General features: G+C 34.5%; 1 protein-coding gene across 3 annotated transcripts in view; it reads left to right on the top strand.

Moving 5' to 3' along the window:
* PLCZ1 (phospholipase C zeta 1) overlaps positions 1-22,657 on the top strand; it is a 53,108-nt gene that overhangs the window by 3,542 nt on the left and 26,909 nt on the right. Inside the window, exons 4-6 of one of the 3 annotated variants that reach the window (XM_010354722.2) lie at positions 10,996-11,230; positions 14,882-15,083; positions 21,583-21,727. The exons of 1 other annotated variant lie outside the window; for it this stretch is intronic. In XM_010354722.2, the coding sequence (XP_010353024.1) occupies positions 11,176-11,230; positions 14,882-15,083; positions 21,583-21,727 (402 nt within the window). In that variant the 5' untranslated portion in view covers positions 10,996-11,175. The remainder of the gene's footprint in view (positions 1-10,995; positions 11,231-14,881; positions 15,084-21,582; positions 21,728-22,657) is intronic. One more of the 3 variants, XM_010354721.2, reaches the window with a different exon arrangement.

Below are 22,657 nucleotides of genomic sequence, written 5' to 3'. Positions count from 1 at the left end.
AACCCCATCTCTACTAAAAATACAAAAATTAGCCAGGCTTGGTGGTGCATGCCTGTAATTCCAGTTACTCAGGAGGCTGAGTCATGAGACTTGCTTGAACCTGGGAGGCAGAGGTTTCAGTGAGCTGAGATTGTGCCACTGCACTTCAGCCTGGGCAACAGAGCGAGAGTCCTCAAAACAAAAAACAAAACAACAACAACAAAAACAACTACTAGAACTATTAAATTCAGTAAAGTTGCAAGATACAAAATTAGTATATAAAAATTTGTTGCATTTCAGTTCATTAACTCTGAACCATCCAAAAAGAAATCAAGAACACATTTTCACTTACATTAGCATTAAAAAATATAAGGTGCTTAAGAATAAATTTAACCAAGGAAGTGAAAAAGTGGCACACCAAAACTGTAAACCATTGATGAAACAAACTTTAAAAGTTACAAATAAACAGAAAAACATCCCATGTTAATATATCCATACTACCCAAGGTGATCTACAGATTCAATGTAATCCCTGCTAAAATCCCAATGACATTTTTGTTTTTATAGGAACAGAAGAAACAATCCTAAAATTCCTATTGGAACCAAAAAAGACCCCAAATAACCAAAACCAATCTTTAAAAAAGAAATATAAAGGTGGAGTCATCACAATTTTTGGTTTCCAAATCTATTTAAAGTACTGTAGTAATTGAGGCAGTATAGTAGGGGCATAAAAACAAACATATAGACCAATGGAACAGAATAGAGGGCCCAGAAATAAACCCCTTCATATATAGTCAACTGATCTTCTGCAAAGGTACTAAAATACACAGTGGGGAAAGGATAGTCTCTTCAATAAATGGCACTGGGAAAACTAGATATTTACATGTAAAAAATGAAATTGGACTCTGACCTTATCCCATACTCAAAAATCAACTCAAAGTCCATTAAAGACTTAAACTTAAGACCTCAAACTATGAAACTCATAGAAGAAAATAGGAAAAAAGCTTTTTGACATTGGGCTTGGCAATAATTTCTTAGATATGACTCCAAAGGGATAGTAACAAAGACAGGTAACAAAAACTTGTCTAAAAATAGAACAGCGGGATTACGTGAAACAAAGTGGCTATTGCCCAACAAAGGAAATAATCACAAAAATGTAAAGGCAATTTACAGAATAAAAGAAAATATTTGCAAACCACATATCTATCTGACAAAGGAATAGTATCCAACATTGAATCCCACAACTCAATAGAATAAAAACCCCAAGTAACCTGATTAGAAAACGTGCAAAGGGATTGTATACACATTTCCCTAAAGAAGCTATACAAATGGCCATCAGGTATATGAATAGGTGCTCAACATCACTAATCATCACGGAAATACAAATCAAGCCACATGAGATATCACCTCGTACCTGTTAGAATGATTATTATAAAAAGTATAATAGAAAAGTGTTGGCAGGAATGTGGAGAAAAGGGAACTCTTATATCCTATTGGGGTGAATGCAAACTGGTACAACTGCTGTGGAAAACAATATAGAGGTTCCACAAAAATTGAAAATAGAGCTGCCATAAAATCCAGCAATCCCATTTCTGGGAATATACCCAAAGGAATTGAAATCAAGAGATATTTGTACTCCCATATATATTGCAGCATTTTACAATAGCCAAGATATGCAAGCAATCTAACTGTCCATTATGAATGGAGAAAATATAGTATGTGCCTACAATGAAATATTACTCATCCCGAAAAAATAAAGAATGTCTTGTTATTTGTGACTACATAGGTAAAACTAGAAGACATTATATTAAAGGAAATAAGTCAGACACAGAAGGACAAATAGTGCATGACACCACTTATGTGAGGGATCTAAAACTGTCAAACTCATAGAAGGAGAGAGTTGAATGATAGTTACTGGGGCTGGGGGAGGGGAAAACAAGGAAGTGTTAGTCAAAGGGTATAGTTTCTGTTATACAACACAAATAAGTCCCAGCGTGCTACTGAACAGCATTGTACCCATGATAAATAACACTGTGTTGCATATTTAAAAGTGTAAGAGGGTAGATCTTAGATTGAGTATTCTTATCACACACAAAAGTAATAAAAAGGGTCCAGATGCAGTGGCTCATGCCTGTAATTCCAGTACTTTGGGAAGCTGAGGTGGGCAGATCGCCTGAGCTCATGAGTTTGAGACCAGTCTGTACAACATGGTAAAACCTCGTCTCTACAAAAAGTACAAAATATTAGCTGGACCTGGTGGTATGTGCCTGTGGGCCCAGCTCCTTGGGAGGCTGAGGTGGAGGGATTCTTTGAGCTCAGGAGATAGAGGCTGCAGTGAGCTGTGATGGCGCCGCTGCACTCTAGCCTGGGTGACAAAGCGAGACCCTATGGGGAAAAAATAATAAAGAGGAGGAAACTTTTGGAAGGAATGGATATGTTTGTGGCATAGATTGTGTTGATAACTTCATGGCTGTATACTTATCTCCAAACTCATCAAGTTGTATACATTAAATATGTATACTTTCTGTATGTCAATTATACCTCCATAAGTTGATTTAAAAAATCAAGAAGGAATATATAATCTGAAAACATGTTACTTCACTTATTCCCCAAGAGAAAATCATCCAAAAATTATCTTTGTTTGAAGAACTAGTAGGAGGGAAACCTGGCTCAATTCTGTCACTAGATGACAGAAGGAAGGATCATTAACAAAATTAGGAAAAGCCATGTTAGCTGAGTTTTGTACTAGGAAGATGTCAAATTTCTTGGAGAATCAGGTAAGAAATCTAGACTGACCAATCCAGATCATTAGGAACATTAAAATCCTGCGTATGATTTTGTTTTTTGAAAGTGAGTACTCAGTTGACACAATCTGTGTTGAAGTTGTTATTGGTTACACAAACTGGAAAAGATCTGACATTTTACCCTCCTTGCAAGCTAACAAGTTGGCCTGATGTAGCTCCATGGAAGTTGGTGAAAGCAGGCTTGTGGGTCAAAAAAAAAAAAAAAAAAAAAAAAGACAGCTTATTACTACTCACAGAAATGACAGTTGTCAGGGTATTAGCATTTTGATGTTATTTCCCCAAGCCCCAGTTTTTGAAGTGTGGTATGAAGAGGAACAAGTGACGCACAGTGGGTTGGGTTATAGAACAGTTACCTTAAGGTTAAGGAACTCGGGTCTTTTATGGTGGGGAGTAGGCCTACCTGATCTTTGCCCTGTAGACTGTCATTATCATTATTATAGCAAACAATAAACACAACTGCTTTTTTTCTCTGGAAGGAGACACTATCTTTACCAAAGCTGTTGGCTATACAAATGTCCTTGAAAATCTAGTATGGAAGAAAAGCAATCAATACCTCTGCTCGGAAACACATAGAAACACAAGAGACCTATGGAGAATTGTCTTCCAACAACCACTTCTCTCAATAAGATTTAGCCCTCAAGTTTACAAACCACAAAGAGGAGGTTAAAAAAGAAAAGTTGTGCTTCTCAGGACACCCCAGTGAAAACAAAAGTTGCAGAAATGTTTCTCTGAATCCAAGCAGTGCATGTGGCCATAAGGTATCAGAATTTTAATCAATTCATGACTAATACCACATTCAAAGAACACAAATTTTTATGAAAATCTTTACGTGCAGGATTTTTCCTCGGGTAGTATCTTCCAAAGGGAGAAAAGCTATTGCTTCCCGATTTAATAAAATTTACATTAAAGACAAAATAAAAATAGTAATATATTGAAATCTGTATCACATGTGAAATGTTGTAAATATTATTCAGTGATTATCAGGTTTCTTTATGTTATCTTCAGGGCAGAGATATCTGAAGTGAAATTTAGTAAAATACATGCCATATTTAAAAGCATAACATAGAATGCTCGACCACTGTAAAAGTACAGAAATGGCTCACTAATTGAAAGGTATGATTATGGACATGAGCAGGCCTGAAGGTCTATTGTTTTGCAAAGCCTTTTTGGAGTGGCTATGAAAATAATATTAATTATAAAAATTAGAGAGGCAGGGTTTTCTAAGAATACTTCAAAAACCTCCTTAAAATAACTGTAAGCACTTTAGAAGCATAAATTACATATAAACAAGGCTGATAATCATGATAAACTATTCTTATCTATTAACATAATTCTAGAACCACTAATTTAAAACTTTATCACCTTAGGCTAAATTGCCATGTATGCATTAACATGTTGATTAAGTAGAATCCTTAGGGAAGGTGTATTGGTTAACTGTCTTTTATGGATAGTTGAGGATTAAGCTTACACATTCAACTCACTTGCTTCAACTCTTGTTGCTAATTTTTTCTCACTTTATGGATGCACCTTTTCCCAGAGTAAATAAAATGAGTCCTAATCAATCTTTGGTGATCAAAATCTTCTAGTGTCTCAGAGCACTAGAGATTCTTGGCTCAAAGACATCCTAGCTGTTTACTATTTGGCAAGTTAAAAGTCTCTCTGAGCAAATTTTGTAATCTGTAGAATGGGACTACTAACATAGCTATCTCACATGATTGCTGTGGATATTAAATAAGATATTATGTATGAATGTACCTAGTACCAGGCATGAACAAAGTAGGTGCTCAGTAAATATATGTAGACGCTACATCAATTAAGCATACACAATTGAATTACATTTGTTCATTTTCTAAGTAGCTGACGTAAATTCTGACATGAGTTTATTTTCTTACAAGGTGACATTTTATTATAAATTTGAGTAAAGAAAATAAAACTTTATGATCTTGGCAATATATTCTAAACTTCTTTCTACAAGATTAATTATTGATTCATGGTTTGAGCAGCAATTCTCTAAGATTTTTAAAACTGCTTTACTAAAAAAGAGTATCGCTTTTATCATGCAGTAGTGTTTACAGCATTTAAAATATTTTGTAGGAAATATATGTTATTTCCATACATAGTATGAGTGTTGGATTACACTTTTGATTGTTGGCTGAGTAAGAAATAGTATCCTTTGTAATTTCAGGAATTTTTTTTATAGGATTTGCCCTGAGTCTTCCAAATCTCCAAGGAATTAATAGCCACTATTAAATCTATAGTATGTGCTGACACTCTGTAGGAAACTGTGAATTGTAAAAAGTGAATAAAATGTTATCTCTCTTTTAAGGGCAGAAAAAGGAATGCAGAAATTAGTTTTATAAGTAGCTTATAATATATCTCATCGGTAATACTAACAGGGAATCTGAGAGGAGACTCTATTTAATTTGGGCTTTTATACAAGATGCCATGATGGAAGTGGCATTCTTGTTGGACCTTAAATAAGAAGCAGTATGTATGGAGTATGTGGAAAGAGTGCAGGGAGAATAAAAAGTAATCAAATATGACTGGAGTACCGGATGCATGAAAGGAAGTGGTAAGAAATAGTTGCAAATGACAGTTATAGCCAGACGATGGAAACCTTGAACGGTAGACCATGGAAATTATACTTCCTTTTGTAGGCAAGGGCTACTCACTGAAAATGCTTGAGTAAAGAAATACTACATATTTTAGGATAAATAACACAGCACTAGTTAGAATGGATTGGAAGCTAGTGTTCAGAGAGAGAGAGAAATTATTTCTCTACTGATTCTGCTCTACAAATCTGCTACCTGGAATCAACTCAGCCCCTTATATTCTGTTTGGTTCTACCTCAAGTTTATGGTTTCTTACCTTAGTTGGTCCTCCACAATGTAAACTTTTAAAAAGTCTCACCTAAAAAATACATAGCACCATATTCTCTTCTAATGTTACATTATCTGTTTTAACAGATAAACCAAAAGAATCCTTTACATTTCTTTCTCCACTTGTTCAATGATCCATTGCAATCCGTTTTGCTTTCATACCTATCTTGAAGATCTTTTTAGGTCAAAAATGTTAAATCCACTGGTTAGCCTCTCTATGCCTTTCACTTATCCCTCTTTTTAAAAAATTTCCTTGTTCTAACTTCTATGACATCATTCTCTCCCAATTTTCTCTTAAAATTTGTGACCAGTCCTTCTCCTTCTGTCCTGTGACTATTCCTTCTACTCTCCTCTTAAAGTTGAGCTCTTTATATCCTTTATTTTTACATTACAAACTTTTCCTGAGCTGTCTTATTGACTCTCAATGGCTACTTCCTAAATAGGAACAAGTTCCAGGTTTTCTATCCTGAACTTCAAAGACATGTAAATGGCACCATTTATTCATCATCTGCCATAATGTAGGCACTGATTAGGTTTTGCACTCATTTTATTAAAAACATACAAGGAAGTTATTGTTATCTTCTTTTTACACATAAGGATATTGAGCACAAGAATGTTGATATAATTTCTTCATATCTCACATAACAATAGAAACTCATGTCTGGGTCCGTCTAACTCCAAAGTTATTATTGTACTTTCTTCTATAGCGTATTGTTTTCCTCTATCCCTAACCCACAACCATTTGCCTACTGGCTGTCTCTGCTTAGATGTTGTCTCAGATGTACTTCAAATTTAATATGTTTAAAGTGAAACTCGTCTTTCCCTTTTAAACTGTCTTTCTTCCTCTATTTCTTTGCTTGGTGATAGCAGCACCTTTCTCTCAGTTATCTAAGCAGAAATTGAAGAGATTTTCAGATTCTTCTTCTGACCCTATCTTTTTAGGTCCATATACTTGCTACACACCATGTCAATTGTCTTGAACTACTTACTACCTATTGTGGTCCTCAGACCAGAAATGAAGCTGATTGCATTTCAACAAGTCCCAAGGTGACTCATATGTACATCAAAGTTGGAAAAACACTACAGATCGGTTTGTTTTAAATCCCAACATCTACCTTCTACACTGCGGCCAGAGTAATCTTTCTAGAATAAAAATCTATGCGATTTCTCTCTTAAAACTAATCAGTAACTCTTTATTCTTTCCAAAGAAGTCTAAGTTTCTCACTGTGGCTTCCGAGGACCCCTGGGATTCAGCCGTGCCTCCTGCCTTATCTGCTCCTGCAGCTTCACTAACATTCTCTCCAATTACACTCTTCTGTTTTGTACTTTGTACCTTCATTTGCTCTGATCTTAACAAATAGAATTAGCCCCTTTCCTCTCTAATTTCAGGCAAATATCTTCCTTCTCATCTCTGAAGACTTAGCTCCAGGATCACTTTTTCTGTAAAGATTCTCCTTTGACACTCCAGGAAGAATTGTCCAACTTTCCTTATTGTGTCTATTATCTATAAAATTTATTTTATTTTTAAAACTAAAAAAAAATTAGAGACAAAGTCTTGCTCTGTCACCCAAGCCAGAGTACAGTGCTGTGATTATAGCTCACTCTAGCCCTGGACTCCTGGGCTCAATGGATCCTCCTGCCTCGACAGGCATGCACCAATGCACTTGGCTAATTTTTTTTTTTTTTTTTTTTTGTTTACATTTAGAGACAGGGTCTCACTATGTTGCCTAGGGTGGTCTCAAACTCTTGACCTCAAGTGCTCCTCCCACCTTGACTTCCCAAAGCTTGAGGATTACAGGTGTGAGCCAGTGTGCTCAGCTACAAAGTTTACATTTCAGCACCTATACACTTCCATGCCTACTTTCTTTTTCTAGACTATCTGCTTCCAGAGGGCACTGACAATATGTTACTTTTGCATCTTTCTTACCCAGTATACTATGTGACTCATATATTTGGTAAGGAGGAAAGGGAAGAAGAAAAGGAAAAAGACAAAATTGTCAAACAATTTAAACTAGTGTCAGAGTCTGGGAAAAAAGAAAGTGGCAAGTCCTGTCGTTTCCTGTAATATAATTTGAATGTATTTAGGCTTTATTTTTAGTATAATTTTAGATACAACCAACTTTAAAATACTGTATCTTACATTAAAAGTAAATTCTGTCTTGATAAATCAGCTTTCTCATCACATTATTTATTTTAAATAACATTTCATATTTTTACTAGCAAACTGAGCATTGGAAATGGAAGATGGTGACAACATGGAAAGCCTTCATTCTGTTTTCTGAAAGTGTACACTCAGAACAACAGTCAATAGAATTATTTTGTATTCTTTTTTCCTTGTTTATTCAATCATTCATTTAAACATATAGTAATTAAGCTCCTACTCTAGGTAGGTCCAGTATTAAGCAATGGGAATAAAAGGAATAAAATATCTACCTTCATGATGTGCACGGTCTTGAAGTATATGGTGTATTTCTGAATATATAAGACATTGAATGAATTGTTTGGGAAAGTGCTTTTTGTAATGCTTTGCAAAGAATAGCCACTTAAGGAACATTTTTTAAAGAAGAGAAAAATGATTTCTCTTATTATATGTTGTACTTTTAATGATTAATATGAAACATTTTAAAGGTGGTAGTGAACCCTGAGGTGGCACCTGAGATTTTGCATATCTTCTGGCATATGCATTTTTAAATCTCTTTTCCTATCCTCCTTAAGTCTAGAGAGATACTTAACTCCTTCATTTAATTATTGTCTAAATGCACTTATTTCATCAGATTCATAAAACTGAATGGTAGGCCACATTCTGAATATCTCCAGTCAGGCAGGTAATTTTTAAAGTCCTGAGGATACAAGAAACAAATGACAAACTCACTGTCTGAGGCAATTCTAGAATGAATTTAGAAAAAGGCTGTCATTCCAATCTAATAAGGCCTGTAAGAGAAGAAAGTGGAGCCTTCTACGAACCCAGAAAAGGGATATTTTAATGTAACATGGGGAGGAGACACACAGGACCTAGGAAGATTTCTAGAGTGGGTGACACTTTTTCAAGGATTAGTAGAAATTGGTAATTTAAACAGAAAGAAGGATATTCCAGAAAGAAAAAACAAACAAACAAATATCTGTACCATAGCAAGAGATGGTTTGGCATCTGTGCTAAAACTAATTCAGAGCACCTGAAGTGTGAGGTGCAAGGAGGAAAAAGAGCAGAAATCATCCATGACATTTTAGATGGCCTTGGATGCTACACAACACAGTTGGGGTTTTGTCTTGAAGACAAAGGAGGTGCCGTGAGAACTTTAAGAGGGAGTTGAGATGGTCAGATTTGCGTGTTACAGAATTTATTTCTGCATGTATACTGTTAATCTGTGTAATGGTATACTGACTTTTTTTCTTCCAACTGCTCCTCTGGGTGGTCTTATAGTTAAAAATCCTGGTCTACCTGTGTGGCTGGGGACAATTTACTAAGATTTTTGCTCTTCAGTTTTCTCTTATAAGGGAGTCTAGTACATTGGCAGTCTGAGTTGCTATCACGTGCCTCAGCACTCAAATTGTACCTTCTTTCTTATTGTTTTTCTTCTCCCTGCTTCCCTTGATCGTGAGGCTACCACGTCCTGTTTTTCTTCCCCATTGTTACTTGCTCCTTGTTTCTTTCCCTTTCCATTCTCTTTCTACTAAAATTAGATCTTCCCCTCTTCAATGATACAACTCTCACTATTTTGTGTGGTTTTCATTTTTCTGTATTTGACTTTCAATTCTTCTTTGATTTTGATCAATTATAGTGATTCTTTGGATTCGTGGAATTTTGTTTGAACTTATATCTCCAATTCTTTTTAGTATCAGATGGCAATTTTGACCTTTTAGAAGAACACGAGACAAAACAAATTATCAGAGAACATTTCAGATGACCAAGCTTATACTCTGTTTGAAAGTAATACAACTTTCATTATTCAGTGAATAATGTATATTTTATTTTATGCTGCTATTCTGTAGAACCATAACTTTTTATTTATATAACTTTCTACAACCAAAATTTTCAGGAATTACAGGCATCTTTTAAATGTTTATTGACTTGCTTAAGATTTTATGACAAATAAGGAGTAGGATAAGGCTAAAATGGAATTAATTCTATAACATCCACTTCCACGGACCTCAAAATCCAGAATTTGAAAACAGTAAGTTGAAGCATGTTAGTTAAGTAAGGTAATGAACAATATGCATGCGTTACTTTAAGATTATATAATTTTAAGGTGCTATCCTTGTTTAATAAGCTCCGGAGACCCGGCATCTGATTTGACAACTACAGATTCCACCATGACACCATGCGCCTTCGACACATGCTTCTTGCATTCAAGCTGTTTACAATGTAACAAGAGAGTTAAGATGTTATAAAAAAGCATTTTTTAAAAAATTAAATCTCCCTCTTAGCTGAAATTCCAATTTCCTAGTTTTTTTATTTGTTAGTGATACTATAATTCTACTAGCTTTTCTAACTCTCCCTGACCCCGGTCATTCCTGAATTATTTCTCTCATTTGTCTAAATTTCACTGCGTTGAATCCTTCTGAATTCTCCCTTCGTCATTTCACTGAGGTCTGTTCTTTAGTGTCTATTCACCATCTCCCACTTGAATTTCATCTTATCTGCTCTCTTACCTGCAGTTCTCTATCTCTTCCAATTGGAAATGCACAACTAATCAAACCAGTCTTCTATTTTTGGTATTCATTGTCCTATTCAGAAACTCCCAGTTGTCCTGGTACTTTTAATAGCTTGCCTTTTCTCATAAAGTTCAGATATGACCTTTCAAATCCACTCTTTCTTATTGGAACTCATCTTGTTTGTATCTGCCCCAAATCCTTCAGTGATTACTCAGACTCCACTTCCTCAAGGTATTGCATAACTACTACAGCTTCTGCCGTTTACATTGATCTTGAATGTGTCTGACTCACTCTGACATATATGGTCCAGGCTGCACACCAGTGGCATGAGTTTACACACTGCCTGGTATGGTTTTAAGAAAGTATCTTCAAAAGATACCTTTTGTATCTTTTGAAAAGCAGAATACAAAAATGAAATGTGAAATTGAAAGACAACCTGGAACCCTCATTTTCTCCCACACTCCTTTCTTTATCCCTGTAACCACTGGGTTTCAAGAGTTAACTAACGCTTTCCCAATTTTGACATCACTCCATGCAGTTTTATATATTTTATCTTCAATAAGAATCCAATGTAAGTTTCATCTTTCAAGTATAAATTACTATGTATTACATAAATACTCTACTATTCATTTTATGTGTTTTTTATACTCACAATGTGAGCCCACCAGTCATTTTTTTTAGTAGGACAATGACAGGCTGAAACAAGGAAGAATCACCATAGAAGAATTTAGAGCAATTTATCGAATTATCACGCACAGAGAAGAAATCATTGAGATTTTCAACACATATTCTGAAAACCGGAAAATTCTTTTAGAAAATAATCTGGTTCAATTTCTGACACAAGAACAATATACAGCTGAGATGAGTAAAACTATTGCTTTTGAGATCATTCAGAAATATGAGCCTATCGAAGAAGGTATGTTCGCATTTCAAAGTTTTATCAGCATATTTATGTGAAGTATCTTTTTATTTTTTCAAAAATTATTTTAAAGCAAAGTATTTTTATGAATTATGGTTATCAAATTACAGTTTTTGGATGGGTCAAATATCTTTGGGAAAATATATTTTATAGAATTGATACCTTTTAGAATGCTATACTGTGCAACCGTGGCATCCTTTCCTATACATTGTTCAGCTCCTTCTTTTAACTGCTGCCATGTATCTCTCAAGTATTCAGAAATGAGCTTGGAGGTGAAAGTAAGACAACGATTCTATTACATTTACCCTATTAGAAGAAAGTATCTTGATCTCACGAATAAGATAAAACCCCAGTTATAGGTGGTCTTCCATTTTAATGCATTCTATTATTGAAAATATGTATAAAAATTAAATGTGCTAAATGAAAAAAAATTCTAAGAAGAAAATATTATAAAATGATGAATTTTACTTTGTTTATAAATATAATTATCTACAACATTTCATAAATATATAAATATATATACTTTTCGCTTTTTCTTCATTTTTGAACACATAGTGATTTGGTTTAAATTAAATGACCATTTAGTCTAATGATCTGTCATAGAATTTGTGATCTTTGTTCCATCTTTCAATGGGTAAAAACACTCACAGTTTTTCATTTATGTTCATTTTGAAATAAAATTATAAGCAAATACAATAAAATATTCATATAATGGTACCAAAACATTGTTAAAGCACAATGTTTGACCTTACAGAAATTAACTGATAGAATAACTCAAAATATTCACCTAGAAGGGGCGTATGAAAGTTCAAGTTTTGCCTCTTTAAGTTGGTTTAGGCTACCAATGTTTGACATATGATAATGTAGGTACTAACAAACCCAAACTTATTTCTGCATTGGATCATACATTCATAATTCATTCAAATATTTATCTGCATTAATCAAGTATGGTTTTGGGGACTGAAGATACAGTGAAGAACAAGGCAATTAGGTCTTGAATTCCTGATGGGTTGGAGGAAAGTTGACAGTAAATAATGAAGCACGTAAAAGGATAACTTAAGAGAGTGTTATGTGACATGGAAACATAGAGCAGGGAAGGTGATGGAGAGCAGATGACCTGGGAGGCCTAGCTCAGGTTGGGTGTTTAGGAGAACCCTCTCTGAGAGTGTGAGATTTGAGCTGAGACTTAAATGGAAAGAATGGACAAGTTATGTGACAAAATGAGAGAAGTGTCTAAGGTACAAGAAAGGGAAACTTTAAACCTGAGTTGAAGAACTGAAGGAACAGGAGGACTGTGTGGTTAGAACTTTGAGAATGAGGGGGAGATGAGTTTGGAGAGACTGGCAGAGGGCCACAGTAAAAATTTCGGCTTCATGATTGAGTGCCATGCAAAGATTTTGGAGGGTTCTCAATTGTAGTGGTGTCATTGAGTTCAGTGTTAGTGACAATTTGGTCTCAGCACCATTAAACTTTTGCAGGTTTGCAGCAAGGTAAAGAGCTTGCACCTGAATATTAAGCAACTGTATCACTAAGCAGAACTGATGAGTTTAGTTTACTTTTTTTTTTTTTTTCATAGCAAGACTTTCTCTAAGGAAGTAGTGAGTTGATTTATGTTCTGGCTCAAGCTCTTTATGTCATTGCCAACTGGAAACAACCAGTTTGCAGATGAGGACTTTCAGTAGCACTGATCTAGAGAATATTACCAAAAAAATTACTTTGGCACTGTTAACTTCAGGTGGTAAATTAAAAGATACAAATGAGATATTGGGATGGTGGCAGTGACACTTTGGAATTGTGTTTGCGTTTTAACTACAATTTTATGCTGTTCATCCATTTCCTCTTTTGAGCCTTCACCTGCCTCCAATACTCTCCAACACAGCCAAGACCTTGCATTTCATTTACATGATTATTGATCACTTTGGTGTCTTATTAAGGCGCATTTGAATTATGATCTTATAGTTCCAAATGCTGCCAAGTTCCTCAGCCTCATCCCTCATTGGTATGTGACACGTACCAAATGAGGTTTTTAAAAATCCATGTGATTAATCGTAATTTCAAACTGGTAGTTTTTAAGGGAACAAAATGAGTTTATTTTCTATTCCGTTACTGAAGATATTTATTTAATTATTCAATAGTTCAAAAGGGCTAAGCCAATTACTACTAATTAAACAGGGAAAAATAATAAATGTATGCAAGTCATTACTGTTACTATGCATGATTCATTTGCTCCATACACTTCTCTCTTCCTAAATTTAGATGGTTTTGAAATAGAGGGTTTATATACCTATAAAAATTTTATTTATTTTCTTCTACTTTTATATTTTAAACCAAAATAGTAATAGCATTTTGAATGCTGTCTTCTTCATTTTTACGATGTCATAAACATTTACTTACGTCACTATATTTTTATGATACATTATTCTTAATGGTTACTTAGTATTGTATCATATTTTGAGCTTTAATTTGTTTATTCCCCCGCTCTTATCTTGCTTTCATAAATAATGCTAATGTGAGCATTTTTGTACATCACTGAGTCTCTACTTCTATAGGATAAATTCCTGGAAATAAAATTCTCTGCCAAAGATCACACTCTAATCAAGTGAATGCTCATGTCACCTTTTCTTTTTGGTTAAAATGAACTATCAATAGCAATAATAGCAACAAAAAATTATAGAGTTAATATATAAGGGTAGATCCTATTATTACCTCCATTCCACAGATAGGGAGAGGTTAGCTAGCATGCTCAAGGTCATATAACAAGTTAAATGGATATGAGTCCAGGCTGTCTGTTTCCAGAGCCAGTCTTCTGATTAAATTGATATTTTGGTACATATTATAGTGAGTAAAAAAAGTGCAGAGATTAATTACTAAAGGTGATCATATGCAAATGACCCAGCAATTCCACTCCTAGGCATGCACCATACATAAATGTGTATATATTTGCACCAAAAGACACTTACTGGTTATTTTTGGCAGCACAATTTGTAACAGCCCCAAACAGGAAATTATCTAAATGCCTATCAGTGATAGAATGAATAAATAAATTGTGGCATACTCATACAATGGAATACTGTAAAGTAATGGGAATGAGCAATGTATAACTACAGGCAACTACAAGAATAAATCTTTGAAATATAATGTTGAGTAAAAGAAACCAGGTACAAAAAATACATGTTGTCTGAGTCAATTCATATGAAGCACAACAACCAAAGAAAACTAATCTATTCTTTTAGAAGTCAAATCAGTGGATATACTTGGGTGTGGTGAGCAACTGCAAAGTTAGTCGGAGGCAGGCTTCTGGAACACTGCAATGCTTTGTTCTTTGACCTGTGTGCCATTATCCAGATGTGTAGCTTGTGGAAGTTTATTGATCTATAATATATGCACTTTTCTTGTGTGTATTTTCAAAACATAAAAAAATCAGAGATAATTAAATAATATATTCTTTACTTGAATGTTAATATGGAAGAACTAAAGGTTTTACTACAAAAATTTGTTTCCAAACAACATATAGTATGAATATTAATTCTAAAGGAATATTTTAGAAATATGCTCTACTACTGAATAAGTTTACAAGTGAGATGTAGTTTTTTATCTTGCTAATGGTATTTTTGCATCCTTTTAACTTATTTTATTTATTTTTTTTAGTTAGGAAAGCACGCCAAATGTCATTTGAAGGTTTTACAAGATACATGGATTCACGTGAATGTCTACTATTTAAAAATGAATGTAGAAAAGTTTATCAAGATATGACTCATCCATTAAATGATTATTTTATTTCATCTTCACATAACACATATTTGGTATCTGATCAATTAGTGGGACCAAGTGACCTTTGGGGATATGTAAGGTATTTATTTGATTTTTAAATCTATTACATTTAAAAATACATGGAAGTTCTTGGCAGTGTCTACCTCAGTAGGCAAGAGTGCACAATAAAAAGAAGACTCCCATGTTATCCAAACTCATAGGGAATAGGAATTTTTATTTGTATGTATCTTGAAGATCCAACATTTGGACGAAGTGGCAACATAATTTATTTTATGCATTAGTATTATATTGCACACATAATCCCACATGTTGAACTCTTCTCCATGGTTATGGCCCCTCCAAAGTTTGCTGAATAACATAGATACTTCTCAAAGGAAAGCATATGAAGAAGACTGTTATTTAGCTAGTCAGAAGATCCTAGATTTTAATAAGCATGGTTAAAATTAATTCTCAGACATCAGAACACATAGTATAACTAAAGCCAACACATAAATACAGTACATTGTATAACTTCGCATTTATGGATAGTGATTTTTATAGACTTGTATGCTAAGTAGTTTACACAGATTAAAAATAATCTGCGTTGCATTGCTGATTTTATACCTAACAATGTATCTATCATACTGTTAACAGCAGACTTCAGTTTAGTCAGCTCAGATACAGTGGTGAATGAGATTTTCAAAGCTGCTACATATATCTGTGTACAAGCAGATAGACAGATAATAACCAGGTAAAAATGTTTTCAAGGATGAATGAATCATACGGGGAAGATGAACTAAGGTAATGTGATGGAAAGTGACTGTGAGGTGGAGGGTGTTACTTAGGGTAAAGTTGTCAGAAAAGTCTTCTGAAGAGGTGAAATGAAATAGTTGTGGCATGAGTGATGATACAGGAAGCCTTAGAGAGATTAGTAGGAAGGTCATGTTAAACAGAGCAAGTGCTTGGCATGTTTAATTGAGAGAAAAATGGCAAATGCTGCTGGAGACAAGTCAATGGTGAATGAAGGGAGGTGAGTTTGAGGAGGTAGGTAGAGTCAGTTAATGAGGATCTTGTAGAGCATGGAGAGGAGAATAGATTTTATTACAGCTGCACTGGGAAGGATTTTTCTTAAGATAGTGTCATAATTTGATCTATTCAGTAATGTGGAGGAATGACTGATGAGGCCAGAGTGGAGGTAGACTATGATTTGGAAAGATGGTGTAGCAGTGCAGGTGATATAGGTGGTGGTGAACTCATGAGCCAGCAGCTGAGATGATAAGTGGTTGAATTTGAGAGACAGATGCTTCTCGACTTACAAAGTGATTACATCCCAATACTTGAAAATATCTTAAGTTGAAAATGCATTTAGTACATCTAACCTACCAAGCATTATAGCTTAACCTAGCTTACTTTAACACACTTACACTAGCTTACAGTGAGGCTAAATCATATCCCCTCTCTAAAAGCACCCCCAAAACTGGCAACACAGGACACTGTAGAGTCTTGGTTACTTACTCTTGTGATCATGTGGCTGAGTAGGATCTGTAGCTCACAGCTGCTGCTCAGCATCTTGCGATGGAGTATCTCATACAGCATATTGCTAGCTTGGGAAATGACCAATATTCAAAATTCGAAGTGTGATTTCCACTGAGTGCATACTTTCTTTGCACTATCATAATGTTGAAAAATTGTAAGTTGAACCATTATATATTGGGGACCATTTTAGGAGGCAGAGCCAACATGACTTACCAGGTGATTTGAAGAGAGATATGAGGGAAAGAGAGGAATCAAGATTTTCATCCCAATAACCAAATTACAGTGAAACTGTTGGCTGAGATATTGAAGCCCAAGAGAGAAGTCCATTGTAGGGTGTGAGGCGACATGCAAGTGTTCTGTGGTTTCCATGTTAAGTTTGAGGTACCAATTAGTTACCAATGGCTGATCAGATAGTCAGTTGGGTATATGTGTGTGGAATTCAGAAGTTATCAGACTGGAAAAGCAGAATTGGAAGTCATCAGCATATGTGGGATATTTAAAACCAAATGATTAGATAGTATTACTTAAGGTAAAACCATCAATAGAAAAGATATCTTATAATTCCAAGATAACAGCAAACATACAACTAAATATTGCTGGTTCTCTAATTTCAAATCTAAGTAAAGACATAAATTCACAAATTTGGAAATTTATTCATTTAGAATTCTGTAAAGATAGCCCAATTTATAGATATAACTTCATTACAGGAATTTCTGTTCATTTTTTGTTATTTTAATTATTTAAAGAGAGAAAATATAAATATTAAAGCAGTTTTATTTAGAAATATATATAATTACTTTTACATTGCAAGAAAAAGTTTCATCCAACTGCAAATTTGCATTTAAATTTAATTGTACTTTTCTCTGTTTCTTTATCCACCTTTGGAAGATACATGCTTAGAATGAAAGTATTTCATAATATTTTTCCTTATGACTAGTGGCATAATATAGTGTTTAAATATCAATGTTTAAGTTACTAGTGCTCATATTTCTCCCCTTTCCCTCATCTGTTAATTTTGTGACAGATATAACCATTGTGTATCTCAATTTCCTCATATTTACAAAAGGAAAAATAATATTACTGCTGTATAGTATTCAATATTTTAATGTACCAAAAGATTCTTAAATTTATTTTATTACCAGTTAAAATTCAACTTCAAATAGAAAATGGTAACATTACACAATCTAAAGAAATTACAATAAAAAGTATAATATTTTATGCCTTGATAGTTTATAGGAAGTATTTGAAGGAAATTTAAAGATAAATAGATGAAATAAAGTTAAGAGTGGAAATTTCATACCACAAAGTTCTGTAGTTCTGTACAAATTCTAGAATGCCTGGAGAATATCACCTGTAAGTTTCCTAGCAGTCAAAGTCAAGAGAGAAACAGGATTAGTTATAAGGTTTACAATGATCATGAAAAACAGTAGTGAATGAGAGAGCAATTTTCTCCATTTGTTTCTAAAAAGGAGGATCAAAGTGAAATAGTGTAGTGTCCTCAACATCACAGTTAGAGAAGATAAAACTTTCCCTTATATGCCTCCGCATGTAAGTGGTTGGCATGACATTGCGCAATCACGGAAAACATTTTTGCGGGGCACCAAACCATCTAGTCTGAATATGCAGTTTTTAAAGGTTGGCCTGATCCATAGATAAAATTAAAACTATCTAAAGAAGTAGCAAGAGCCAATATTATTTATGAAAAGTTTTCTTTCACAATATAGTTCTTGCTGGTTTTTTCCCCACACCACCCAAGTAGAAAGCTCAAGATTGTTCTCTGGCAGCATTCCAGAGAACTCATACTCTGTGCTGATAAAATAGGCAAGACAATTTACTGTCATCATCAAATACGAGTCAGGAAAGCAAACGTTCTTCCATAGAAATTAAGACACTTTACAAATAAATATTGCTTCTTCTCCAACCTAAAATCTAAATACATAAATAAATCCATAAGCCAAGAAATATATTCATCTGCAATTCTACAAATGTAGCCAAATTTAGAACTTCTGCCAAGGATTAGGTGACCACCGTATTTGCCCAGAGTATCCATGGGCCAGACAAGATTTCTCTATGAATATTCTAGGTCCATTTCTCCAATACAAAGACAATTAGTTAACAAAACTCTGAAGTTGTACATTATAGTGCATTACCACATGCCTAAATAAAGCATTGTGCACTTAAACAAGCAAACAAACAAAAAAACCAAAGCAAATGACCCAAGTGTGGTAGCATGTGTCTGTAGTCCCAGCTACCTGGGAGGCTGAAGTGGGATGATTACTTGCGCCTAGGACTTTGAGGTTGCACTGTAGTCTGGGTGACAGAAAGAGACCCCATCTTAAAAATAAAAACAAAAACAAAGAAAACCCAGACGCATAAAACAAAAACCAGCAAAATTAAAAAACCCTATCCTAGCTAACACGGTGAAATCTGTCTTTACTAAAAATACAAAAAATTAGCCGGGCGAGGTGTCAGGCACCTGTAGCCCCAGCTACTCGGGAGGCTGAGGCAGGAGAATGGCGTGAACCCGGGAGGTGGAGCTTGCAGTGAGCCGAGATCACGTCACTGCACTCCAGCCTGGGTGACAGAGCGAGACTCTGTCTCTGAAAAACAAACAAACAAACAAACAAACAAACAAACAAAACCCAAACACCCCAAAAGAATTTATTAAAAATTTAATTTTTCTTAATGAAAATTTGACTGGTTGGTGAAGCCTCCAAGATAGATGAGATTCACCAATTCTCTTCTTCTCTAATGCCTTACTTTCTCATCAGGGTTCTTCTGTCTTTTATCTCTATTATTCTCAAGGGGGTATATAAGGTTTCTCTCTCTCTCTCTCTCTCTCTCTCTCTCTCTCTCTCTCTCTCTCTCTCTCTCTCTCTCTCTCATATTTTAGGCAGTCCTGAATTCAGTACATTGCTTAGTGTCATAATTGTGTTATCTATTCTTAGCTATGCTCCTACCTAAGTACTTCTAGGGTTGTCCCCCTAGAAAGGGACTAAATGTGATCTCCAAAGAAGAACTAAATCTAAAAGGTTCATTTTCTTATATGGCCCATTTGGTGCTCTGTGCTTCTGTTTAGAAAAGCTACTGACTTTATATAAGTACTTTGTGCTGGGACCACACTCCCTTCTCCAGGTTGTCATGACTTATGGCAGGGTTTCTCAAACTTTTCAGTTTTTGAGTCAGATAATTTTTTGTTGTTGGGGACTGTCCTGTGCATTGCAGAATGTTTAGTAGCATTGTGACCGTTACCTGCTAGATGTCAGTTACAAACCTTCCCCATCTCCAGCTGTGGCAGCCAAAAATGTCTCCAGACATTGCCAAATCCCTCCTGAGGCAAAATCGTCCCAGTGGAAAACAGTAGCCTGTAGACAGAGGGGTAATTTAATGTACTTATTGGAAAACAAGTGTTAACTTGGCTTTCTATGGAAAAATATCTCTATGTATGACAAGGGAGTTTCTTTAACCTCATTCTTAATATGCATCAATTCTAAGATCCTGGTGTTTCAAGTCAGCTCTCAGATTCAGTTTTGTCTCTTCCAAGATCGCATTTTAGAAGATCACATTTTTCTGCCTTCCACTTTTCTTCTTACATCTCTACAGCTCTCATTTTTTCTAATATAAACACAATAAATATTTACTAACAGTCAGTTTATGTCAAACATGTTTTATGGGCTGAAATTTCAATCCCTGCTCTTATAGAACCAGCACTAACCATTGCCTCATGTTACTGTTGCTGACCCTGTCTGTGGTTGGCACATATTACTACCCATGTCAGGCCAGGTTCATAGATAATAGGAACAACTATACAACTCTGTGTATGTGTCTGTGAAATAATTTAAAGAATTATCTTAATGCTATATCTACATTTGCATGAATCAATAAAACAATATCTATACATAAATCAATAAATTTGAGTGAACTCCTGGTAATTTGGGGCAAACGACCTATTTCATGATGACATACAATGGCCTACTCTGGGCTGGGTATGAATATTTTGAGACATCCCTATTTGCTTATATTCATTATTTTAAAGTCAGTGAAAAATCTGAATGCAATCAGCTTCAACTGACACAGAGTAAATAAAAGCATATGTGCTAATAAAGCATCCTGTCTCTGCTCTCTTGTAGTATGAACACTGAGAATTAATTTAAACCCAGTGGGTACAACTGATTTAATGAACCTAAGATAGAATTTACATTTAAATCAAGAAACTGATATTTTTAGGCAGAAAAATCAGACCCAGTTTTAGATATCAATAGAAGTAGAAATATATTTTCCTCAGTTTTGATAAAGCTGTGAATTTATATTCTGAGGCAAGCAAGTCATACTTTTCTCCCAGTGAAATTGCGAGTCGAATAGACATAGATTAGCAAGTATCCAGGCTTCCTTGGCATAAACCTTAATTTTCTCTAGTGCTTACTTGGATTAAAATTAGAGATGGCCTTATGTAAAATGGTTAGACAGAGAAGGATTATTTGCTGATTCACCAGGCCCTCTAGTTTCCATACCGTCTAGCCAACATTGTTTCCAGGGAGCAAGTATTATCACAATTTATCTTTTCTTTATCCTTCCCTTTCTACCATATACCTCATTCCCCCAAAGCCTGACATGAGGAAAGAATTAGATAAGATTTTATTAATAGATTTTACTATTCCGAGAGGGCTTTGAACATCATCGCTTTTCATTGGTATGGCATTGAACAGTAAATGCCACCATAAGTAAAATTGTATGGGTTGGGAGTAGGGATGTTTCAGAGCTACAACTATGGAGCAGGTATCTTCATTGCTTACTGAAAACCAAGCATGGTATGGAGAGCACAAGAGTAAAACATTTGACTAGAAAGACACAGTGTTGTACTACACAGACAGTCTGTGTCTTCCTTTATCATGTAAATTTCTAGAGATTCAAAGCTTGTCCTAAAGACAAGTTTTTATAGAGTTTTATGGACTCATTTATGCATTTATTATAAAATCACAAATAGTCTTTGGAATGTTTTAGTACTTTGGTATATATTTTTAATGGTCCAGGAGTAACATTTTATTTTGCGGAAATTTTGCTAGTGCCCTTGTGAAAGGATGCCGTTGTTTGGAGATTGATTGCTGGGATGGAGCACAAAATGAACCTGTTGTATATCATGGCTACACACTCACCAGCAAACTTCTGTTTAAAACTGTTATCCAAGCTATACACAAGTACGCATTCATGGTATGTACATATCTTTTTTCAACTGTAGCTATTTAAACAGAAGCAATTCTAATTTACTTGCTTCAAAATCCTATAATGCTTAGCCTTATTTTAGATGATATTTCAAATTGTGGGTTATGATCCATTAGTAGGCAGTGAAATCCATGTTGTATATAGTTAAAGGTAGATTTATCGAAGTTAGGTTCAGGTGGTAAGGTACAAGTGTTTCACGGAAATTTTTGTTTACTCGTGTGTGTGTGTGTGTGTGTGTATTGTTTCACAATGTCAAATATATTTATTATTGTGGATGATGGCAGGAAAGTTTGAGAAATACTGGTCTAGGTAATAAGTAGATATTTTACCAATATTCAACTCTTTTACTTTCAAGACAGAATAAAATGTGTCAACAATGCATCATTTCAATTAACATTTTATTGACTATAATGACAGCTATTGATATGGTAAGAAATGTTCAGAAGTTTACTTTGGATTCAATAATTTTTAATTTATTATAGATTCAAAGATATATTTATTCCTAGAATTTAAGCTCAGTGTATGAATCCTACCCTATAAATTGAGCAGGTTTTTGCAATCCCTCAATGTTAAGGAGTTCTAAATAGCACTGGTTTCATTTGTAAACGTGGCTAATTTTGCACCTTCAGATATTTTAAGTTGTTTTTATAAACTTAACACACTTGATTTCTTAAGTACTTCAATGATAGTACAATTTTACTACAATCAAAATGACTAAAAGAATTCTTACTATGTACTAAAACTATGTAATGTGTACCTAATACATTAAATTTACAAATATAACATGCTTAAATTTCTCCTGTGTCAATACATTACATAATCTGTCAACATAAACTTAAAATCACAAATTTATATAAATTTATCTACTATATATTAAAATACAGTACACAATAAATATTCCAAAGATACAAATGTCAT

Source organism: Rhinopithecus roxellana, chromosome 10, assembly GCF_007565055.1.
Source record: "Rhinopithecus roxellana isolate Shanxi Qingling chromosome 10, ASM756505v1, whole genome shotgun sequence".
In the NCBI taxonomy this organism is placed as follows: Eukaryota; Metazoa; Chordata; class Mammalia; order Primates; family Cercopithecidae; genus Rhinopithecus; species Rhinopithecus roxellana.
This window is presented reverse-complemented; position numbering and strand designations above follow the sequence as displayed.